At 46.5% G+C, this 21,468-nt stretch overlaps 1 protein-coding gene across 1 annotated transcript in view; it reads left to right on the top strand.

Moving 5' to 3' along the window:
- CACNA1H (calcium voltage-gated channel subunit alpha1 H) overlaps positions 1–21,468 on the top strand; it is a 256,762-nt gene that overhangs the window by 168,310 nt on the left and 66,984 nt on the right. The window contains exon 10 of the mRNA XM_082314504.1: positions 3,554–3,966. Coding sequence (XP_082170630.1) covers positions 3,554–3,966 — 413 coding nt within the window. The remainder of the gene's footprint in view (positions 1–3,553; positions 3,967–21,468) is intronic.

Below are 21,468 nucleotides of genomic sequence, written 5' to 3'. Positions count from 1 at the left end.
AAGAAGAAGGTTTGGAGGAAGGCCCATGGCCACTGCAGGGTCTTGCTCTGTGGTAGTCCTCAGAGGATGCATGTGAGGGCAGGAGTGTAGCAGAGCTGCAGGTCTCAGGCTTTCCCTCTTGTCTTTCCCCATGTGCAGAAGAAATGTAGGACTGAGTGTTACTGCAGATTTGAAGCTCCATTCAATCTGAATGAATGAGGAACATCTTGGGGACTCTCTTGTACCTCTGTCCCATCGCTATCTGTACAGACCGCAGCCACGCCAGCATTGCTGGTTAGTGTAGTTTTATCTCCATGTATAAATCACCCACTGCTGGAGTAGTGATTACATGCAACACTTAGGTTTCTATTTTGCAAAATGTTTCTGTTTGGAGCTCCATTAGGCTGGAGCTAAAGGCTGAAAAAGAGAGTCTTAAGCCCTCAAACAGTAAAAAGTCAAAAAGATATAGCTTCTATTTTTTAATCTCTTTAAGCCATATTAGTCATCTGTTTTTTTCAATGCCTGTGTTTTCCAAAACTGTTTATCTGTGTGTGCATGGACACAAATATTTATCCTAGTGATGTATTTACTGAAAAAATACCAAGCCTAGCTTGGGGGGGTCACAGTAAAGGTTGTTTGCCAAATAGATTGGGTGGCTTGCCTTTGTTAATATTTTTTTTTTTAAGTGACCATACAAAAGGGTAAAGTGGATTGTTTATAGAAATTGCCTTCGGCGGACATTTCTGTACACTTGGGAGCTTAGCAGGAGGGCAGAAGGGAGCAAGGTTAGTTGCAACGTTCTTCCGTTGTTAAGCAGGGGCTTTATATGAATCACTGGCTCATCTTTAACTATGCAAGTTAATGAAGGTTATTATGAGAATGTGTATTTACCTTGAGATAAAAGCCCAGGCTCTGCAGAAGTCTGTAACTGGGAAAGCAAGGATGAGCTGGAGAGCTGTTGCTTGGAAGGCAGTGCTCAGGTCAGGGGTTTGGTTCTTCGTGCTTGCAAGGGGATCTGCTGCTGGGGTCCTCTTCAGGAAAGAAGGCCCCAGATCTCAGTCCCAACTGTGACATCCCAGAGCCACTTCAGTGACTCAGGAGATTTTCACGTAGCCTGTGGTGGTTCTTTGAAAGCAGGAGGTTAGATGAAGTTGCTATTAATAATGCAATTATAGTATCTTCTTTTTACAGAGGCATTTCAGCCCAGAGGATGCCAAAATGCTTTAAACAAATCTCCTGAAATTGTTTTGTCTCTTTCAGAAGTGTGGTTCTGTCTAGGGGAAAGGGTGGATACCGCAGGTCTTGGCTGGTGAGCAGCAGCTTATCTGGCACCCTGAGGAGCACAGGGGCTGGGAAGGGAAGCAAGTCAGCCGGGTCCATCTGGAGACCCTGTCACACAATGTGTCAGTGCCCAGCTCTTCCCCTCCATGGCTCTGGCTCTTTCCAGGCCCTCCTTCCCACTGCTGCTGCAGCCCCTCCTACCACACCAATAGGGCTGAGTCGGATTCACTTCTGCACCGCAACCATCTTCGTACAGCAGGGGTGATGGATGTGTCTTCCAGGCTTCAGGAGGATCTTTAAGTGCCAAATAAGCTAGCTCCTGAGGGTGTAGCTCTGTCAGGCACAGCTCCCAACTCATGTTTCTCCATCCCAGTCTAAATTTAGCAAAGTAGCCATGTTAAGTCCCTTCCCTGTGCTCAGCAGGGAAGGTGAGGTGGGCTCACCAGCTCACCCAACCCTCCTGGCCTCAGCCTCTTTAGGCAAACAAAGAGCTATTTCACTTAATTCTCCCTCCACTCTTGCAAGTCAACAAGCAGAGTCTGCTCACTGCAAGACTTGTGCAAGTAGAGCACACAAGTGATAATTGAGAGCGTTAAGGAGGCATTAGCAGCCAGGCCACTCACAGCCCCAGCTGGAAACAAGGTTAGTGTCTGCTGGGAAAGATGCAATTGTGGGAGAGAGTATTCTCTTCCCTTCTTTTGTTGTGGAATTGAACAGCATAAAGTACAGCCTGTTCCTCCGTGTTCTCGTGCCCTGCAATGCTGTGAGGTTATTTTAGCAAGCAGCCAAGGAGACTCTGGTATTTTGAAGACATCTGCGGCGCCAGTATTTTTCATATAATTTTTAACACTTTGATAGCATTAAAAGACGTCTGGCAAGCCCACTACCTCTGCTATCCGTGCTACTGTGGCTGCACTGCAGTCTTTCCTCGTCAGACCGGTCCCAATCAGAAACGCCGTGCTAATGTGCAGTGCTGCACCGGTGCCGCTTGCGGGTTGAGTAAGGGGGCAAATATTTCTGATCCTCCTGGTGTCTTTGATGTAACGACCAGGAGGAGGACAGTCCTCTCCTGAAAGGCTGTTTTGAAGGCCAGTGATGTCTGAGTGACATTCAGGCAAGTAAAATGTATTTTGATTTGTCACAACCCAGTTTTCAAGCTAATGGGGTGCTTTATTTCGTTTGGTGCTGCCTTCTCTTTAAAGACGTCCTCAAATGTCAGCCAGAATTAGCTGAAATCAGCAGCATTACTGCTGGATGAGCCCCAAGCTCCTGGGCCCAAAGCCAGGAGCATCCACTGCCTTTTGCTTGGTCTCCCCAAAACCTATCCAAGTGTCTCCATCCAGCCTCCGGTCAGGGCCATGTTACAGGGGAAAACTGTCCCTTCACCTTGTTTCCCTGAACCTCAACGAAAGTTTTCATTGATGCTTGAATGGCATTTTATAGGAAGGATCCCACGCTCACAGTATTGCATTCCTGTTGTTTTTTTTCTGCCCTTAATATCTGGTTCCTAAATATGAGGAAACTAGGAATTTAGTTTCTAAGTAAGAGGAACTAAAATCTGGTTCCTGTTCCACCCAAATCATCCTTGTTACACTTGTCCATATCATCTCTGTACCTTGGCTCTGTGAGGGCAGCCAGCATTTCTCGTCACACCACAGAACATGTGGCAATGTGTTTGATTTTAAAACACCCTGAACACTCAGTCCTGTGCCTCAAGCAAAGAATTCACCTGAGCTTTATTAAAGGCTGAAGGAGGGATGAAGGAGACTGAAGGGACTCCGTGACTCTCCGAGCTGTGATCCATGGTCTGTAGCCACCTTTGGTCCATTTCTCCCTCTCCCTCCTCATTATTAGCTAAATGGAAGTGCTATCTAAATTGGGTGTAGCAGCTTGATAGTGCTCAGATCACCGCTAATGATGTTAGCCTGGTCAGATATAATCAAAAATAATTGGAAGCGAGAGGTGTGCCAGTCAGTCTTCCCCCAGCAGCAGAACACAAAATGGCTGCCCCGCTGTGCGGAGAGAGGCCCCTCAGCCCTGTGCGTCCACAGAGGGGGCTAGAGGGTGGGTGTCAGCGCTTGGGAAGAGGGGAACAGAGGGAAAAATGAGGCAAAGCGAGAGCCGCTTGGTAAGATGGATGGCTAGAAGGCTGTATTAGGGTATTACATTTATTTGAGGATGCGGCAGAAGCTGCTCTGCCCTGGACAGGCCCAGCACTGCCCGAGAGGGGACACAGGGCTGTCCGCCATGTTGAGGGTGCGAGGTAGCTCACAGTGTACGTCTCCCCTTGCAGGTCTGCGGCGGACGCCCAGCCGGCTGTCGGGGCTGAGCGCAGCCTGCCCGCTGCCCAGCCCGCCGGGCGGCACGCTGACCTGCGAGCTGCAGGACTGTCCCTTCTGCGCCAGCCTCCTGGAGGACCCCGAGTTCGCCTTCAGCGAGTCCGACAGCTGCGACTCCGACAGCAATGGTGTCTACGAGTTCACCCAGGACCTGCGGCACGGCGACCACAGAGACCAGCTCCAGCAGCAGCGGGGCAGGAGGAGGAGGAAGAAGAAAAAACCCAAGGAGAGGAACAAGGTCACCCGCCTGTGGAAAGCTTTCGGCAGCAAGCTGAAGAGGATTGTGGAGAGCAAGTACTTCAACCGGGGGATTATGATAGCCATTCTTATCAACACACTGAGCATGGGCATTGAGTACCACGAGCAGGTGAGTGCGGGACTGGCCTGAAGAGCCCCGAGGGTCTGTGGTTTCAGGTGCTTGCAGCATGGCAGCTTGCATGGTGGCTTGGGGTGACTCTGTTGAAGCTATGCCAGTGGAGAAGAAAGCGGTTTTCATGCAAGTTGGAAACACCAAATGGAGCCAAGGGCCTCATCCTGCAGACGTATGATGAGCAGGAGCACCCTTCTGTGTGTAAAAAGCCTGGAAGGTGGCTGGCAGCATGACTGAGGTGTGGAGAGTTTAAATGTGTGTGTTAGGACGTGGCAGCTCAGAGCCTGACTGCTTAAGTTGTTTCATGTGAAATATTCATAAAAGCATGAACTGTTCTGTTCTACCCCTTTGGTCTGATGGTGGTGGTGCACAGTGGACCTTGTAGTGCAAATAACCCATGCAGAAGTTTCTTCTTTGATCCTGGACCTTTAAATAAAGACTTAAACTGTCAGGCAATGCTAAAAGCAACAAAGAAAAACAAAAAGTTAGTTTATTCTTGAAGGCTCCAAAACCTTTAATTTGATCTCATAGGGTACAAGTAGGTCTTTCTTTTAAGTGTTTGGAGGGAGGAAAGAGAAATCATGCTGTTCCCAGTATTAGTCTGAACATGGTGATGGCAGAAAGCAGTGCTGGCAGCTGAGGACAGCTTGTCCTTGTTGTTGGCTGATGGGAGCTTGAGGGGCTGTGCAATGGGAGAGGGAGGTGAGTCGTCTGAGTATTTCCAGTTGGTCACTCTGGGGAAAGCTATGCTGTTCTGGGCTTTTCTTTCTCGGAAAAACTGGTTACTTTCAACTGTTTTCTCAAGACATGCTCTGGAATTTCTCGTGCCACCTCTGTATCAGGTGAAGAAAATGCATCCCAGTGAGGCCAGGTGATCCTCATACTGATCTTCTGTGAGGTGCATAGTCAAAGGTTCATCCAGTGCTCCCCCAAAATCTTCACTGCAGGATCAGGACCAGGTCAAGGTTGTTTATAAAGCTATTTCTCCTCTCTGCCTTGGTCTCTTCGCTCAGGAGTGAGGAGAAAAGGCAGACAGAGTAGCATAGTACATCTAAAGGCAGGACAAGAGGCTCTGCTTTTTATTCTCCATCATTTCCCAGGATTAAGTCCTGCTTGGGGCCATGGCAAACAATCCTCCAGAGTGCTGCTACTTTATTTTCTCTCCACTTGTGTGCTTTAAACCCCCATATTCTGTGCTGAGACATATTTTCTTTCAGAAAAGCAAGTACTCAGCTAAAACACATGAATCTCAGCCGTGCAACAATAAATTAGTTCACACTTAGAGCAGAGAGCGTCCAAACCCAACAAAGAAATAGCTGTCACTGTCAGTTTTCGGTCTGGTTAGTTGTTCCACAACAAGTTTTAAAATTAGGAAATACACCTCGTCAGTAGCCTTTGAACAGACCATTCATTCCTCACAGCGGCTGCATTTCTGCATGGATACTCTTTTGTCAGGCGGATACAGCTTTGTCAGTCCTTGAATATTGCCACAATGAGTGCTGGGGGAAAACCTTAAGCAGGCTGCAGTGAGAAAGCCCAGGGATCGCATGGAGTCTGTCCACAATCACTCGTATAAAGGTAGATTGTGATAATTACATCCTTGCTGCTAACAAAGGAAAACTGTACCCGGCAGGTTTATATTGGATTTTGCCTTGTAAAAGATTTGCTTTAAACCATCTCAAAGCCAATGGCAATACAGATTCTGAAGCTTTTGGCTACGGAGCATCAGACTCCCGCTCACAGGCACTGCCCAGCGTGGGCCCAATAAAAAGGGAGGAATTTTAAAGTGAAACCTGTAAAAGTTCCTGCACGTGCCTGACTGCAAAGTGTCTCTGGTACGCAGCGGGGATAACGAGCTGTGGAGCTGTCAGAGCCCAGCTTTGAAACACCTCACCCAGGCACTCCCCTATCAACAGTGACCTCCAGGGCATCACCAGAGGCTGAGACACTATCCAAAAGCAATAGAAAATGGCTTTAGGCTCCCAGACTGCTTGGCATGAAAGTCCGGGGCTTCTGTGAGCAAAATGGGGTGATTTCAGAACCCACAGCCCTCCTCGTGTGAGAATTGGCTGCAAGACTCAGGGTGGGGGGCTGGCTTTGTGTCGAGATAAGGAGGAGATGCCTGTGTGAAGCTGTCATGAACCCAAAGCGTGGTGTTGGGACGGAGGAGAGGTGAGAGTGGCTCGTTTTGGGTATGCCATGGTCCTTGCCAGGAAAAACAGTTTAATCACAGCTTTCTGATTACTGAGTGACGGATGCTGCCCAGTCACTCTGCACCTCTGCTCAGAGCAGGTATCACAAGGCAAGAAGGTGTGAGCCTTTTTCCAGGGCTGTTAACCAGGCATGGGTGTTGCCATTGTCATCTCCTCCATCCTCCCAAGGGCAAACCTGGGGGCCATTCCCCAAGTCATAAGGATTTAGGAGCTGCCTACAAGGATAGCTACTCTGTAGCTCTCTGCTTTCCTTGGTCCCCCCAAGCTGTTCAGTGTTACCCAGAGAGCAGGGTTCAGGGGCTCCCATTGGGGAGGCCTCCTGCGCTCTGTGCCTGCATGGGCAGGGGACTCCTGGGACCTGAAACCCTGCAAAACATCACCTACTGTGGAGACATTTGCTCTGGGTAGAACAGCTTAAGCAAGTTCCCTGATCTTAACTCTGGCTGCTTGTTTTCAGCCATGGACTGGTTTTATCAAACTGGGCTTCCATCGGTGCAGCAGCCACAGGGAAGCCCTCCCCAAACCTCACTGTCTGTAAGGAAATGCCCAATCCCTTTTATAAGAAATTATTAATGGCTGCTTGCTTTTCTTTTCTGGCTTCTCAGACTTCATAGTCATCAGTGGCTTTGCAAATAGATGGACACACCATATACATTTTTATTTCAGAGTGCTATTCAAAGCCAAGGCATCAATCCTCTGGCGGGGTGGAGGGGTGGGGGGTACTGAACAACATATGGCATGGAAGATAGAGCAGTACTAGTCCTTGGTGCGTTATCATCCCGGGACGTAGCAGCGCTCTGCGAAGAAGTCTCACGGAGCCCTCTTGAGGTAACAGAGCATTATTGTCCATATCTTTGGGATGAGGAAATCAAGGTTGCAAGGTGCCAGGCTGGAGGCAAAACCCAGTGGGCTTCACTGCTGGCCCTTATCATAGCTGCAGGGCAAGGAGGCATGTGTGCTGTAGCAGCACTTTGGTAGCACCCTTTGACAAGACAGGAAGGTGATCTGTGTCTGCACTGCCACAGTCCTGGATGCTACCTCCAGATGAATGAGAGAGACCTGTCCATATTCACATCCCCTCAAGGCTTTAGTACGTGTTTTTATGGGAATTTGAAGCTCACAACAGTCTGCTCACATGGTTACTCTGGCTGCTCTTGGCTAAGACAGCTGGCACCATCCCATTTAATGCACATAGCCCACATAATACCCTTTTAGGCAAGGATCCTGTCCTGTGGCTAAGGGCATGACCACTGTAGCAGCTAGCTGACTCGTGGGAAAGATGAGGAGATGCTAGAACTGCTTTGCACAGAGCTGTCCTTTAGCAGTCCTGCTCTTCTCAGAGGCAGATTGAAGATTTCATGGCAGTACAGCTGGTTTGTGGCAGGAGATCTGGGTAGCAGGAGGCAGCTGATGATGGGAAGCGAGTTTCTTTGGGACTTCAGTCATTAGCGGCAATCGGATCCTCCCGCACAGCGCATCCGTGGGGTTAACAGCCAGCTCTGTCTCCAACTGCCATGTTGCACATGGCTGGTAATTAGGAGGTTACAGGATGCTGTTAGTTAGCAGTAGCACAACTTGTATTTCAAAGATTAATTGGCTGGTTTGGAGTTCCTTTTTTTTTTTTTTCCCTCCTCTCCTGCTTTATTTATTTATTTGTCTATCTCCAGCACCAATAAGCACTCCCGCAGATGAGGAAAGCCAAGTACAAAGAAGGCGACAATCCTTGCATTAATCTTCCAGGCAGTTTCAATACATTGGATGATTTTGTTATGCATTCATTGCAGCTGACAATTCTCCAGAGTATGTGAGAACGTGCCATGGCACTGCAGCAACCAAGCAGGAACAGTGCACTCCAAAAGCATGACCGCTGCCATGCCTTTGGGGTAGTGGCGAGAGATGCCTGACACAGGCAGGTCCTGTTCCAGGAGCTGTGTTTCCAGGTGCCTCTCTGCCACTGAAAGCTGATACCTTTTTGTCCCAGAGTCAGCTCCTGTGTGTGCTTCATTGACTGGTGTGAAGAAGTAATTGCTACTTCCTCGGTCTGCCTCAATTCCCAGCTCCCCAGTTATCCAGTAGAAGGACAGAGTCCTGTTTGTTTGTCCAAGAGAGATGCTGGCATTATCGCTGCAGAAGGGTGAGCTCTGAATTCATCCCTGAGGACCTCTGGTTTAAGTCATGAGGAGAGACCCCCGCTTGGCTTCCCAGAGGAATTTGCAGAAGTAGCTGTTGATACTTGTAATGATTCCACATAAAAGGCTCAATTTACATCAAATGGCACTAGAAATGCTATTTTATATTCACTTCTCAAAAGAGAAGTACAAATTAGTATTTGTTCCAAGCTATTGCTGTTCAAAGAGCTTTTAATTGCTTTTCTGATCCCTCATCCATGGCATGTTTCTTTCAGAGCAGCTGTCTTTAGAGTAGGTTGGAGCTGACCTTGGTGGGCACCCAGTGGTCCATTGCTTATCAGTGTAAGAGAAGCATTGGTTTTGAGTAGCACATTTTATTATTCTGGTGTAAAAGTAATTCTGTGTGATTTAAGGTAGCAACTAGCTTCTCGAGTGACATTCTATTTTAACATTTGTCAATTTTGGCTTGAAAAATTGGTTTGGCCTGGAAAGCTCAGCACTTACACAGAAAGCAGAGGAGAATCTTTCAGCGGTGTTTGAAGCAAATTGCTTAAATTCCTTTTGAGTTGTGAGTCAATAAAATATTATCCTGATCTGAAATTCTCACTTTCTAGCAAAACTTGTTCACTCTTCCAACTTTTTGCATGATCCAATTTTAAGAACTCATACACTGGCTGGACTTGAAGTAAACAGATTCCCCCAGGAATGGGGGGGGCCGAGGATGTGAAAATTCAGCCCAATGCGTTTGTGCTTATTGAATAAATGATGTGAGACTCATTCTGCCCTTAGTAGTCCTTTGTTCTATGTGTTTGGGCTTTGTCAGCTGCTTACCAAGCCGTCCCTCCCTGCTCCCCCTCCGAGGTCCCAGCAGTAAGCATGGGGTGGACAGCTTTCCCCATGTGCTGGTTTGGTAGGGCAGCTGTGTCAGTTGAGAGCACGTTCTGGGTCTCCTGAGCAAAGTGACAGAAATTTGGCTCATTCAACAAACACCTTGTGATAATCTGAATTCTGTTTCCACCTCTTTGGAGGGAAGAGAAAGGCTTTGTCTGGAGACCTTGGGGAAGAGACGTGTTTCCCATCCTCTTTTGTGCCCCAAGATCATATCACCTTTTTAGTACTCTGCAGACCACCTTTATCCATGCCCCCTTTTCTGCAGACAGCCACCCTGTCAGGACATTAACAAACCTGGTAACAGTTTGGGGATCCCCTCCGCACAGTTCAGGCTGCAAAGCTTCTGATGAGAGTCAGCAGCAGCTTATACATGGAGCATTTACACCTGGCAAGGTGTCATTCCTATGTTAGAGAGAATCAAGGGTCAGAGGCAAGATAGCATGAACTGATGGCAAATGTTCACAGTTAAAAGCCAGGTGTCCTGGCTCAGAGCTAGATCCCTGTCTGCTGGACCTTCGCAGCTTTCATGGCAAAGGGTGTAAATCATGTCCTTCCATGGGGAGCCTGCAGCGAGCGGTGGTGTTCATGGAGCCTTCTCTCTGTCTTACGCTCTTCTGTAATTTAACTGACTCCACTGCTCTGTTTGCCTTCTGTTGGACTGTATGTTCTTGGTATATTTTTTTTTACTATATAAGGGAAAGCATACTAGAGATCCATCCATTCCTCTGCCTCCCACCAGACGGGAACAGCACCTCTCCAATGCAGAAACTGACTGTAATAATTCATTCGAGTGCTGACATACTGAGCAGTCAGGGGAGAGTCAGGAGAACAACAGAGCTAGTCATTGTGAGGGGGGTTTGCACTCTGATCTGGTTCCTATAGATGTGCTCATTAGTCTAGGGAGTAATATCAGGATATTCCCTGTGGAACTGTAGGCACGTTTTACCACCACCAATGGTTCAGTTCCTTCCCCTCACTTACGCCATTAGTTGTTCTCTGTGGTGAGGGATTGGCCATATAAATCACATCTGCTCTCTGCCAAGATGACAGACTTCTTAAGCAGGTGATGGTAACATGCTTCCCAGCATAAGCTGTTGCATGGAGGCTGGAGATCCACACAGCGTCAGTAACAGACCCACATCATGTAGCCACAGTGTGCGGGACCCACCAGATGTCTTTCTTCCATCTGATCATGCAGAAAATCAGCTGAGACAGTTGCGGTGCCCTCCAAGGCTTCTGAGACTGAATCCATGAAACCCCCATGCTTCATAAACATATATGATGGCAACGGGTGGTTATATATAGAATGTAGACAGATTGTTTGCATTTCAACTGGCAGGTAAAATAAACCAAGTGTAATATGGCCCCAAGAATGAAAGCAGAGTGCACTTGCCAGCTGCATTTCATCACAAAAATGTGCATAAATCACAGCCATGGGCGGCCAGCTTCAAATGTTATGCTGACAATGTCTCTAATGTGCTCCAAGGCAGGGAGGCTTGACACAGCTGGACAGCGGGGTGTTCGCTTTCTGCAAAGGGAAGCTGTGATGAGAGAGGGCCTGTAATGAAGAAGGTGGCTTTCACAAACAAAGAGTGCGGTGTTGCATTGAGCCTGTGCCTTCCTGCTGGCTGTCAGCTGAATGCTTTTCATCTGGGAGTGGGTTTGGTGAGAGGGAGGTTGGCTTTGATCAGGTAAGCAGGCCTCGGGGTGAGCACACTCCATGCTCCAAAGCAGGCATACCTGGTAGTCCCTTTCCTGAGCAATGACAAGATACAAGTTTGAGGAAGAGCTCAAGTGTCTGGTTCGTGGCAGCTCTGATCAGCAGCTCCAGAGAGATCATGGTGCCTGCAGGCAACACGCAGAGCCTCAGTCAGGTCCCTCTGAGCAGCCCACGTGGCTTTGGTACTGCACATGGAAGCAGCTTGCCATCCTTCCAGCTGCCTCCATGAAAGGCATTTGGGCTGCAGGGACAAGAGCAGGGTTAGCAGAGGAGGAAATGCAAAAGACTGAGACAGCCAAACCAGCCGATTGGGGCAGGAAAACGTGCTTAGGCATCGTTGGCAAGGCTTGGAGAGGAACGTGCCCTGGATCGGGCGGAAGCAAGGAATGGCTTGGATTGTCTCAGGAGCTCTGGGGAGGATGCAGCTGCTGGTCTACCAGGAACACCACCTCCCGTATTAGCTGAGGCTGTCTCTTTGTTTCCTTACACTTCCCCAGTCTGTCTGCATCCATTGTTTGTCTTCTTGGATTTTTTGTTCCACAAGACAAGGATTGCATTTTGTTCTGTGTACATCACCCTGCCATGTGGGGCTCCCGGGCAGGGCCTGCTAGATGTTATTACAAGTAATAGTAGCAGTGGGAATGAGAACAGAGCACTGCACCTCTCCCGGCACCAGTTTTTATGCCTGGAGGTTGCAGGTGGACTCTGTGAAACTGAGTTTACAGCCCAAATTCAAACCAAATGCAGCAGGAGTGTAACACAAGGGGATATGCAGGTAAGAGGATGGGGAGGGGAGTACATGATGGTGCTGTGCCATAGACTAATGGTGCCTATAGATGGGTTGTTCCCAACTGTTAGGAGGCAAAGGAAATAGTCATGTTTAATTTAATACTTTTGTGCATTTCCAGCCACTCCCAGTGCATGATTGCTTTCTCTGTAGACCTGGAAAATACAGAAAGACTTAAAAATAGATTTAACTGAGAAAATGTTAGGAAGGTGTAGAAAAGACACTCGTGCCACACCTGAGAGCAAAATGGGGTTAGTATTTGGCAGTATATACGAAATGATGTCAACTTAGTCTGAAAGCTCTGTGTGGAGATTCAGTGGTATTGCTAAGGTGTCCTGTACACTGCCCTTCTTTGGGTGCCTCAGAGCTGAGAGGCAGAGCCAGCTGTCCCCTTCGGCAGGCAGAGGATTAAAGATGCTCAGGGTAGCAATCTAGCTCCTTACACCAGAAGAGAAGAACCACTGCAAGGAAATAAACAGGTATGTTTACTGCTGCTGTCAACCCGAGTCATGAATTTTCCTCAGGTTTTAACCAGGGTTCTCCAGCTGGGACAGTGAGATTTTCCAGAATTATGAATGAAGCTTTAAACATCTCCTTGAAACCTCCTTCTGGGTCTTTTGTTAGAAGATCAGGATGCTTTTTTATAAATGGTTTTGAGAGGTGGGGGGGAGAAAGTTGCATCTGAAAGGAGTGAGACTCTTACTTGAAAATGAGGGAGATTTGGCATGCCTGCGTGCATTCTTTTAAAGCTCTATTTTTGTTTGCTCTGTCTGGTTTACAGCCTTAAAGGCAGCCTGACTCCCAATTTGGGAAAAACACTCTGTGCACAGGCCTTGTAGCATCAGTGGTAAAGCTTGCTAGAGCAGGGAGTCTGCCACCAAGGACGACGGGGCAGGAAGACCATTGGCTTCTTTTCCCAGTGAACACATTTCTCAGGAGTTTTCTCTCCTGCCTGATGTCTGTACAAATTAATACCTCCTCTCTCCCTGTCCTGTCCTTGTCCCATGCATGGACAAATCCAAAACTTTTTACCGTAGTGCCCCTGGAGAAAGCAGCAGAGAGTCTTTATTTTATATACTCCAAAGGGAATTGACTCTGCTGCAGACAGACAGGTCCTATAGTTCTCTGACTCTCAGCATGACTATACATAGACTTGTCTGTGCTTTAAAGTTAGTTTGGATTGAGGTGGTTTATGAAGCCAGAGTGTGCTGACTGCTCCTAGGAGCTGTACCTGGAGCTTGGTGATGGGACCAGGGGAACAAAGTCCTGGCTCTGTGTTCCCCAGGTACGCCTTGCTCTCAGAGCTATCCAGAGTCTAGGCAGAAACTTCACAGCTCCAATCAAGTAAGAGGAAATAAATTGAATCTCAGGGAGCTGCTCAATATGGGAGAGAATAAGAGTTTTCCTTTTGTTCGTGAAGAGTTCAGAGGCAAAACATCAACCGTGTCAGCCTTGTTCGTCTCAGGTCACTGCTGCCTGGGAGTGCAAACAGTTTAAAGTCATTTGTGTAAATTAGTTTCAGCCAGAGAGTCTGAAAGCAGCGTGGGTTGCCGGGCAATTATCTCCTTGCAAATGGCCTGTGTTATGCAGCCATATTGCAGAAGATCTCTCACTTGTGCTAAGGTCTCTTGAAGCTGCTAAAAGAAGAGATCAGCATCTTAAATGTCTTTAAAGCAGAACTACTAATATGATATGTTGGAGTGCTGGCAGGTATCAGCTGATAAGTGTGCCAAAGTACAAGGGACTGAACTACAGAGCATGGAAGTGCAGGGGAATTAAATGCCAGAAATCTCAGTTTATGCTGAGGACTATTAGGAACTGCAAATGCCTGTGAAGGCCCCTAGAGCCAGAGGTGAGTGGGGGGACAGCTCCCCACTTCCTCTGAGGACAACATAACCCACCAAAACACTTTTCAAAGATACCCAAAAGAGCATTCCCCTGCCTCTTCTTGTTCCTCGCTCTTCTTTCCGTAGCTGTGTCCCCTCTTTAGGGTGCCACTGGGATCTTCAAAAGTTCAGGCTGGAATTATGTTCTTTACATCCCTTCCTTCCTGCTGCCAGAGTACCAGCACATACAGATACCCTGCAAAGTAGCAGTAGTGTGGGGAGTTGATGGCTGAGGATGTGCCTCTGCTCCTTCCTTTCTCATGCACAGATTCTCCCTGTTCCTGAGACTAAGTTTAACCTGTGAGTGAATGAGTGATGGACAGGCAGGCTGAGACCAACAGATGGATACTGACCTGGCAGCCAACAGTGGAATGGATGTTTCCCACCTGAGCTTGTAGAAGTCCTTTTGTATTTCAGAAATTATTTAATGCTGTGGGTTTCCTCCCACTCCTTTTTCCCCCCCTTGCTAGTCAGTGTGTAATAGCAGAGAGTTTCATACATATTTGATTTTTTAACTATAGCATGAAATCTGAATGCTGTATTTATGGCTGCAGCTGTCACTCCTCTGAAAACATGCAGTGAAATGAAGGTTAACAAGTTTGGGCTCTTGGGAAAGCATGTAAAACAGCACTGCAGAAGGCTTTGTGTCATCACGCCGGAGTGAAGAACAGATATTTTCTGAGGTTCTCCAGTCCAGGGTTATTTATCATCATCTGAAGCAAATACTTTTCTAATTGTATATCCTTGTTTGAAATTCTCAAAACCCCAAATCAAATTCTTTTATGTTGTACAATATACACAGAAAGTACAGGATACACAGCCTGAGGGGATGGTTTAGTAGTTTAAGAATCAGGTTGGCACTAGCCAGACTTGATGCAGCCATATGTTCAAATCCCAGGGGTGACCACTCACCAGGAGGTAGACAGTGCTCCATACCATTTATTGTGCGTTCACTTAAAAACAGATGTCCTGATTACCATGGCTGGAGGAAGAGATATTCTGCCTCTCTTCCAAAGAGCAAGGGCATGCCGTGCTGTTCAGTCGTCCCCTGCCACATTTGCACTGTTTCTGTATGCTGCTTTGCTCCTGTGTGTGCACAGTCTGAAGTTTGAAGCCCTGGCTGCTTGATTTTAATGGAGATTTGCTTAAATAAGACAAAATAGCTTTTGGCCTTTGTTTAAACAGAACCTTGGTCTGAAAAGTATCAAATATACTTGGGAAGAGTATATGTGGTATAGAAGGTCTTGTTAGAGCTTGATGGCTCGTGGCTGTCTCTCTCTAGGGTCATTGCACTCAGGTTTGGGCTCTGTGTGGCTCGCGGTAGTTGTGTCAACACAAGATGTGACGTTTCAGCTGTGCCTGCAGGCCTTTCTGTGTCCGACTCGGCGCCTGGGAAAAGCAGAGCGGAGCCAAGCTGGGACCTACCATGAGTGTTGAGGGAGTTTGGCACTGGTGCAGACCAGAGCTCTGATCCAGCAGGACTGTACAGATGGGATGGGATGTAAAACCTCTGTCTTATCGATGCAAATGGTGAAGCCATCAAGACTGATGGGGCTGGGGTGTGGGAGAGTTCAGACATATTTCTAGTAATCGCATCCTTCCTGTTGTGTGTTGGTTTTGTTTCGAAGACTAAAATAGACTGTGTAGGAAGTTGCAAGATTTGGAGTCCTCTGCCCAGTTTTGCAAATTAAGGAGATAGAGCTGCTCTGAGAGGCAGCCAAACGCAGCTCCAGTCCTCTTCTGAGAAACCTCTTAACGCAGGAGGATCGCTTCAGCCTTGCAAATGCTCACGTCCTTCCCTCTCCCTATCACGTTCACACTGTAAGGAAATCGGGCAGGCTGTCCTCTCCTGTATTAATGCCCCATTGCCTGCAGTTAATTAAACTCTGCATGATACTTAATGCAGTGTGTCAGTTTGGTTAACGCCTGTCAGCCAAAGCGGTAACTTACCCCCATTATCTGTGTCTCTGAGTAAGCAGTCGTATTCTGGATCTCTAATTCACTCCTCACACTCTTCTTGCCCAGCGTTTGCTGCTCACCCAAGTTTTTCCCGTGCCGAATTCGGCACCCAGAAGGTGCCGTTCCATTTTTTTTAGCATCTCCATAGAAACCACTTTGGAGTTGCAGAGTGCAGGCTTTCTGCAAATTTAAAAAGAAACTAATATAATGGTTCAGTTCGATCAGGTTTCAGACTGCCAGTCGTTTGGAAGGAGTGTATGTTTCAACAATAAAGTTGGGGGGAAAAGCAGCAGAAGTTCTCAAAGGCAGAGATGCAACAATATTCTGCTATATGAGCCCAGGGTAAAGCTTTTATGATAGCACAAAGTTTATCTGAAGATCGTTTGGAGGGAGACACAGACACATTTTTTACTCTTCCACAGAAATCTAGGTAAATTTCTTGCTTAGGAGGATACCTGTTTATGTGCAAAGCTGCTTTTTTATGTGCAAGCTCACTTCTTCACCTTGTTAACACAACTGCCTCTCAGTTTGACCTCTCTTAAAAGGTTTAAATGCATATAGATTAACGTACTTTTGATGTCTGGGCTAATGAAGTCCTGTGCCTCCTCTGCTTAATTTTCTAGTTTATAGATAGAGGCTCAGCACTGCTCAGGAGTAGCCAGGATTGGACCTAGGGTTGGTTTGCACCTGACTGATAGAAAAGTTACATCTGGGTTGGGTAGCAGAGAGGCAGGTGTGAACAGTGGATGCTTCTCTGTAGTAATTCGTGCTTCGTGCTTCTCTGTCTCTATCACAGCCACCTAAGGCAACTTTTAGACGGGGATGAACTCAGAAATAAAAAATCCGTCATTAGACAGCAAAGGAGGAGACTCCTTGCTGTGCTCAGATGTCCAAAGGTCACCGTGGTTTAGCAGCACCAGTCTAGGTCCACAGTCACCAAGGCAATAGCTCATTGCCATGGAAACACTCACCACCTTCTCAAGCAAGAGCATTTGAGCAAGTCCTGATGTTTAGCAAATAATTGCTTGAGATCCACTGTGTATCCCACCCCTCGACACATTTGGGGACTAAGAAATGAAATAATTTGGCAGCTTTGTGATCTGTCCGTTTTGGAAACCCATGAGGAGGATTTCCATCAGGGCAGAAACATTTGCGAGCTCAGTTGCTTTCTCAAGGGCTCACTGTTTGCACATGGTTGTTTTAGCTTTACTAGTTTATTAAAGCCACTACGCTGGAGATTGCATCTAAATTCTCTTTCACTCCTGCTTGTGTTGCCCGTTTCATGAGAACTGACATAGCTGTTTGGAGGATATGGATCAGTTTGGCTTATTCCTGGGCTTGCCTCTTCAGCAGGGGGTGGCTGGCCCGGCTCCCAGGGCAGGGAGCTGGATCAAAGCCCTGGTGCAGCTGGCGTAGCTGTGAGGTCTGGTTAGACCAGAGGGTTGGAGCAGCCCCTCCTGTGCGCCTGTTCCTCGTGGCTCTTGCTGCGGGAGAAGCATCATTTCTGCTAGTCAGAGCCATGGCAGCGATGTGAAGAGCTGCCAGGAAGAAAACTTGAATGTGGCATGGAGGAAGGTTGCAAATGAAATCCTTTGGTTTTTTTTGTTTGTCTGAGCTGTCACTGTCTGACAGATATTCCCCCGGTGAATGTATGATGTGGGCAGCGGATTGGCAGAGCCATGCAATTCAGTAGGGCTGCGGAGTGTTCGGGTGCTGCCCCAGTGCTGTCATGGGGGAGCAGGCAGTGCAGCGAGCCAGAGCTCATCTCCTCTGCCTGGAGGGTTTCTCCTGACCTGGTTCCTGCACACGGCATGGGATCAGGATGGGGGCATCCTGGCAAGGCAGCACAGAGGATAGCACGGCCTGCGCAGAGCACGAGGGCCAGGCACAGCCTGGTGTCGTGTGGGAGGAGGAAGGGCTACCTGGCCCTTCACTAGAGCCAGGTATCTTCTGTAGAGAAATTGCTGCAAGATGATAAATAAGGAGGAGTGTGCTGCCTCTTTTACCTTTGCTTTCCTCTGCCTCACAGCGCCCCTTGAAATGACAGCAGCGCATAATTGCATCGCTTTGGCGTTCACGGCATCAGTGCTGATGATTTGAGAGGTGTTATTATTGTTGCCATTAACAGTGTAATTAGTGTTAGCATAACAGTTCCCTTTGCCCAACGCACCAAGGCTGAACTAACAACCTCCAAAGCCAAATACATCCACTCCACCAGCTTGGGGAGAGAGTCTCTACTCTCAGGTGTTCAGCAGTCTTACATCTTCTGCAGCTTGGCACTGCAGCCTCGTAGTAGTAGCGAATTACAATAATTTTAATTAGTACTACTGTTATTAGGGCTAATATAATTGAATTTCATTATTTTAGCAGTGATTTTATTTCATTATATAAAATCAGAATGACTAAACTTTTTTTTTCTGAATCATTTTGTTCCCATAACAATAGAATCATACTGCAAATCCAGGGCATGCTTGGGGATGAGGCATATTTCATACAAAAGGAATGAAAAAAATGCAATGGAAAGTCACTTCCTCATTTTTAAGTCCTGTTTTCCAGATTTTTGTGTTCTTCCCCCAGTATTAGAAATACATATTGCAAGAGAAACATATTGCAAAGCCAGCACAGTTATTTTCTGTGAATTTTGTTCCTTGGTCATCTCTGAATATTGGTGGTGGTTTAATATAATTTCATTTCATTGGGCTTTTTTGTCAAGAAGGTGAAAATGTGGAAGCACTGGGCCATCTCCAAACTCAGTGGTGGTTCTACTGAGATCGAGGAATTCTGCCAGGTGAAAAGCCAATAGTTGTCTGTAAGATACAAACAGCTGATGTGAGGAGGAACAAGAGCTGCTGAGCTCTCCTGCTGGTTTGTGCTCACATTCAGTAATTCTAAGCTTTCACTTCGTGCAATGTCCAAATGATGCAACTATGCTGAAGGGCAGCTCTGTCTTGTAGTTCCTTTCTGACCTCTTTTGTCCTTTCTTGCCTTAGCAAAACAAATTGCTGTTGTCTCAGGGAGCAAGAAGGATAATGGTGATATGGTGATCATAGCTGTTATTTTTAAATTTCTGAGATTGAATGCCTGTATTGCGCACACTCAAATGCTAAAATGGGGCAGTGATAAGATGTAGCTACCCACCCTAGCAGTGGCTTGGATCCTAAGAACCCAAGGGATCTTTTCAGTCCAGTGTCACAAAAATCACAGTAGATAGAGCTCAACTCACCTAGTCCATCTTCTTGCTCTAAGGCAGGATCAACTCTTCCTATATCAGGGTCCTAAGTGGTTTCATATCTTTTAAGGTAATGCCAGAAGGTGAACATCCTTGGTTAATGAACGTCTCTGTACATCCCAAAGGCAAGCTCATAAAGAACTGCCTGTGCCCAAATGTCTGATACATGTTTAGGACCACATGAGAGACTAGACACTAGTGTAGGAGTTAGGAAAAGAGCTTGGGAGTCCTGACATTTGGCATCTCATTGTAGACACTGAGCCTTCCCTTGGTGACCCAAGAATGAAGGCTCAAGTAGGCAACACCCTGCTGTTCTGTAAGATACACCATCAAATATTCTCCTCATGTCCACCCAACATTTTTGTTTTCTTCTTCTACCTCAAGATCCTTGAACCTCAGAAAAGCTCTCCTAATCTTCTTCCATCTTTCCTTCTTCCACTTAGCACTCAGAGGTCAATTACAGCACATTGCTCAAATTTTTCTGAAGAATTACCCTCTCCTTGAACATATTTCCCCATCAGGCCACTTCAGCTTCCTCTGCTTGGGCTTAAAAGATGACTAAGTCAAGATCTTCGTCAGATATAGACTAAACATATTCCCCATCTTGTTCTTCCCATCAGCAGTCTTCTATCATGTTTTCTTGATGTGCCTCATCTCCCAATACCAGTACACGACCTGCAAATCACGAATGCACATTTTTCAAAGGGACTCTCCATAAAGGTCTATTAGCAAGGGATGAGTAATGGTTTGACAAAATAGATTTAAGTGGCCCCTTCTGAATCATCTTGGCAGTAATAGAGAGAGTGTGTCCATTTTTTGATTAAATATTTCCAGTGCCATTAGCTTAGGTGAAGTAAACAACTTCTATTGAGTTTGCCTGCTAATGACAACACAAAGGCCTTTGATCTCTCTGTTATCTGAGAGCAAGCCTGTTGCTTGGATGTGGATAAAGATCATATAATCATTGCTAAAGGTGCCTCTTGCAGTACTATCAAAGAGTTTGGAAACGGTTCTTTATTCTCTCGTTGTTCATGCTCCTGCCAACTTTAATGGACATTTTCAGGGCCGCCTGTGATGGGCATCCTGTAACCTCTGCGCACAGTCAGAAATATGCAATTGTAGTTTGGCTGCAAGATTTTAGCAAAGAAATAAAACAATTAACCTTGACTTATCGTGCAGACTCCTTGAGGCAGGGCCTCTGTGTTCATTTTTGTCTGAAAGGGGCTGTAGCATATTTCCATGTTCTTTGTGTCTGTCCTTCTATAGCATCTCACAGTATTGTATGCTTTTTCTTAAATTCTCCAGATCTTGAAATCTTGTGACTGGGTTTACATCTTTGTGACTGGGTTTACATCTAAAAGGAAAAGATGGACCCTAGCTCTTCTTTCTAGTTAATGGTATGGAATACAAGATATTTTCAGCCTAAATCTAAAAAAAGAAAGAAAAAAAGAAAGAAAAATTAAATCAGTATGAATGATGCATTATTTTTTTAGAAATGCACGCTTTGTGATTAGCCAGCAAAGCTGATTTCAGGCATTTGGCTGATGATTTTTCACCATTTGTTGTTGACTTCAGCACTGTTAGTGGTCAAGGAAAAAAAAAGGTTTGCAATGGGCAAGAATTGTGTGACTATAATTCCTTGCGTGAGTGTTATTTTTTTGCGGTGAGGGATAAGCCAAATATATTGGATGAGAGTCAACACAGGCCTTGCTAAGAGATGTCACGCCTCACAGATCTGCTGGTTCTTTGAAGGACTCCACCAGCATATGGATAGGAATGATTCAGTCTGTATAATTTCCTTGGATTTTTGCCAGAGGCTCTTAAAGGAGCTAAGCCAATGTGGGCTGGGATGGCAGTCTGCTCGTAGAGAGAAGCCTGCTCATATTTAGCAGCTGCTTAAGAGAAGAGGGAAGGGGTACAAATAAGAGATCCATTAAGAGATCCATTTCTGAAACTTTGGGAAGTTGCCAGAGGCATCTCCTGATGCGCTGTGGGACACGTGCTGCCCTGCATACTCCTGAACGATGTTCCAGTCACAGCATTGCTGAGAGTGAAGGGACAAGCTCAGTTGGCTCCCCTTGGCACCAAGCTCAGTCTGAAGAGGCGCTTCCTTGCTTGCACCCAGCACTAGAGGAGTGATTAGTCATTCACTGTCCTCAGTTTAGGCATATTTCCGGTTTTCTTCTTTTTCAATGAAACTAATCAGTGTATTAGTACTGACAGAGATGACCAGTTTGCAGAGTCCTCACTCGAGCATCTCTCCCCAGGTGAGCTATTACAGTGTTCTTGGTGTATTGCTGGAGGCATTCATCCTTGGTTGTTATCTGGAGAGTTGGTTCCTTCCTCCTGTGACTCATGTTTCATAACTAAACCTGAGCACTTATGGCCTTGTTTGTGGCGGGTATTTTATAGGGTTTGATTTTTTTTTTTTTCATTTTAAGGCTTATTTTTTCAGCCATCTGTCAGACCAAGTGATCCTCCATCAAGATATAATCCGTCTGATTGGCCTACTTTTCAAGAATAGTAGCTTTAGTTTTGTATGCTACTGCTGATAGCATTTCAGATTACCCGGGTCCTTTCCTCCTGAGGGTGGAGAAGACAGCAATTGATCTAATCCAGCTTGGCATTTATACCACTTGAAATGAAATTGCATTTTGCTGAATGAAACTGAGAAATGGGAAAGTA

Source organism: Platalea leucorodia (genome assembly GCF_965183815.1).
Source record: "Platalea leucorodia genome assembly, chromosome: 5".
Taxonomy (NCBI): domain Eukaryota; kingdom Metazoa; phylum Chordata; class Aves; order Pelecaniformes; family Threskiornithidae; genus Platalea; species Platalea leucorodia.
The sequence above is the reverse complement of the archived record's forward strand: the minus strand, read 5'-3'. Positions and strand labels throughout refer to the sequence as shown.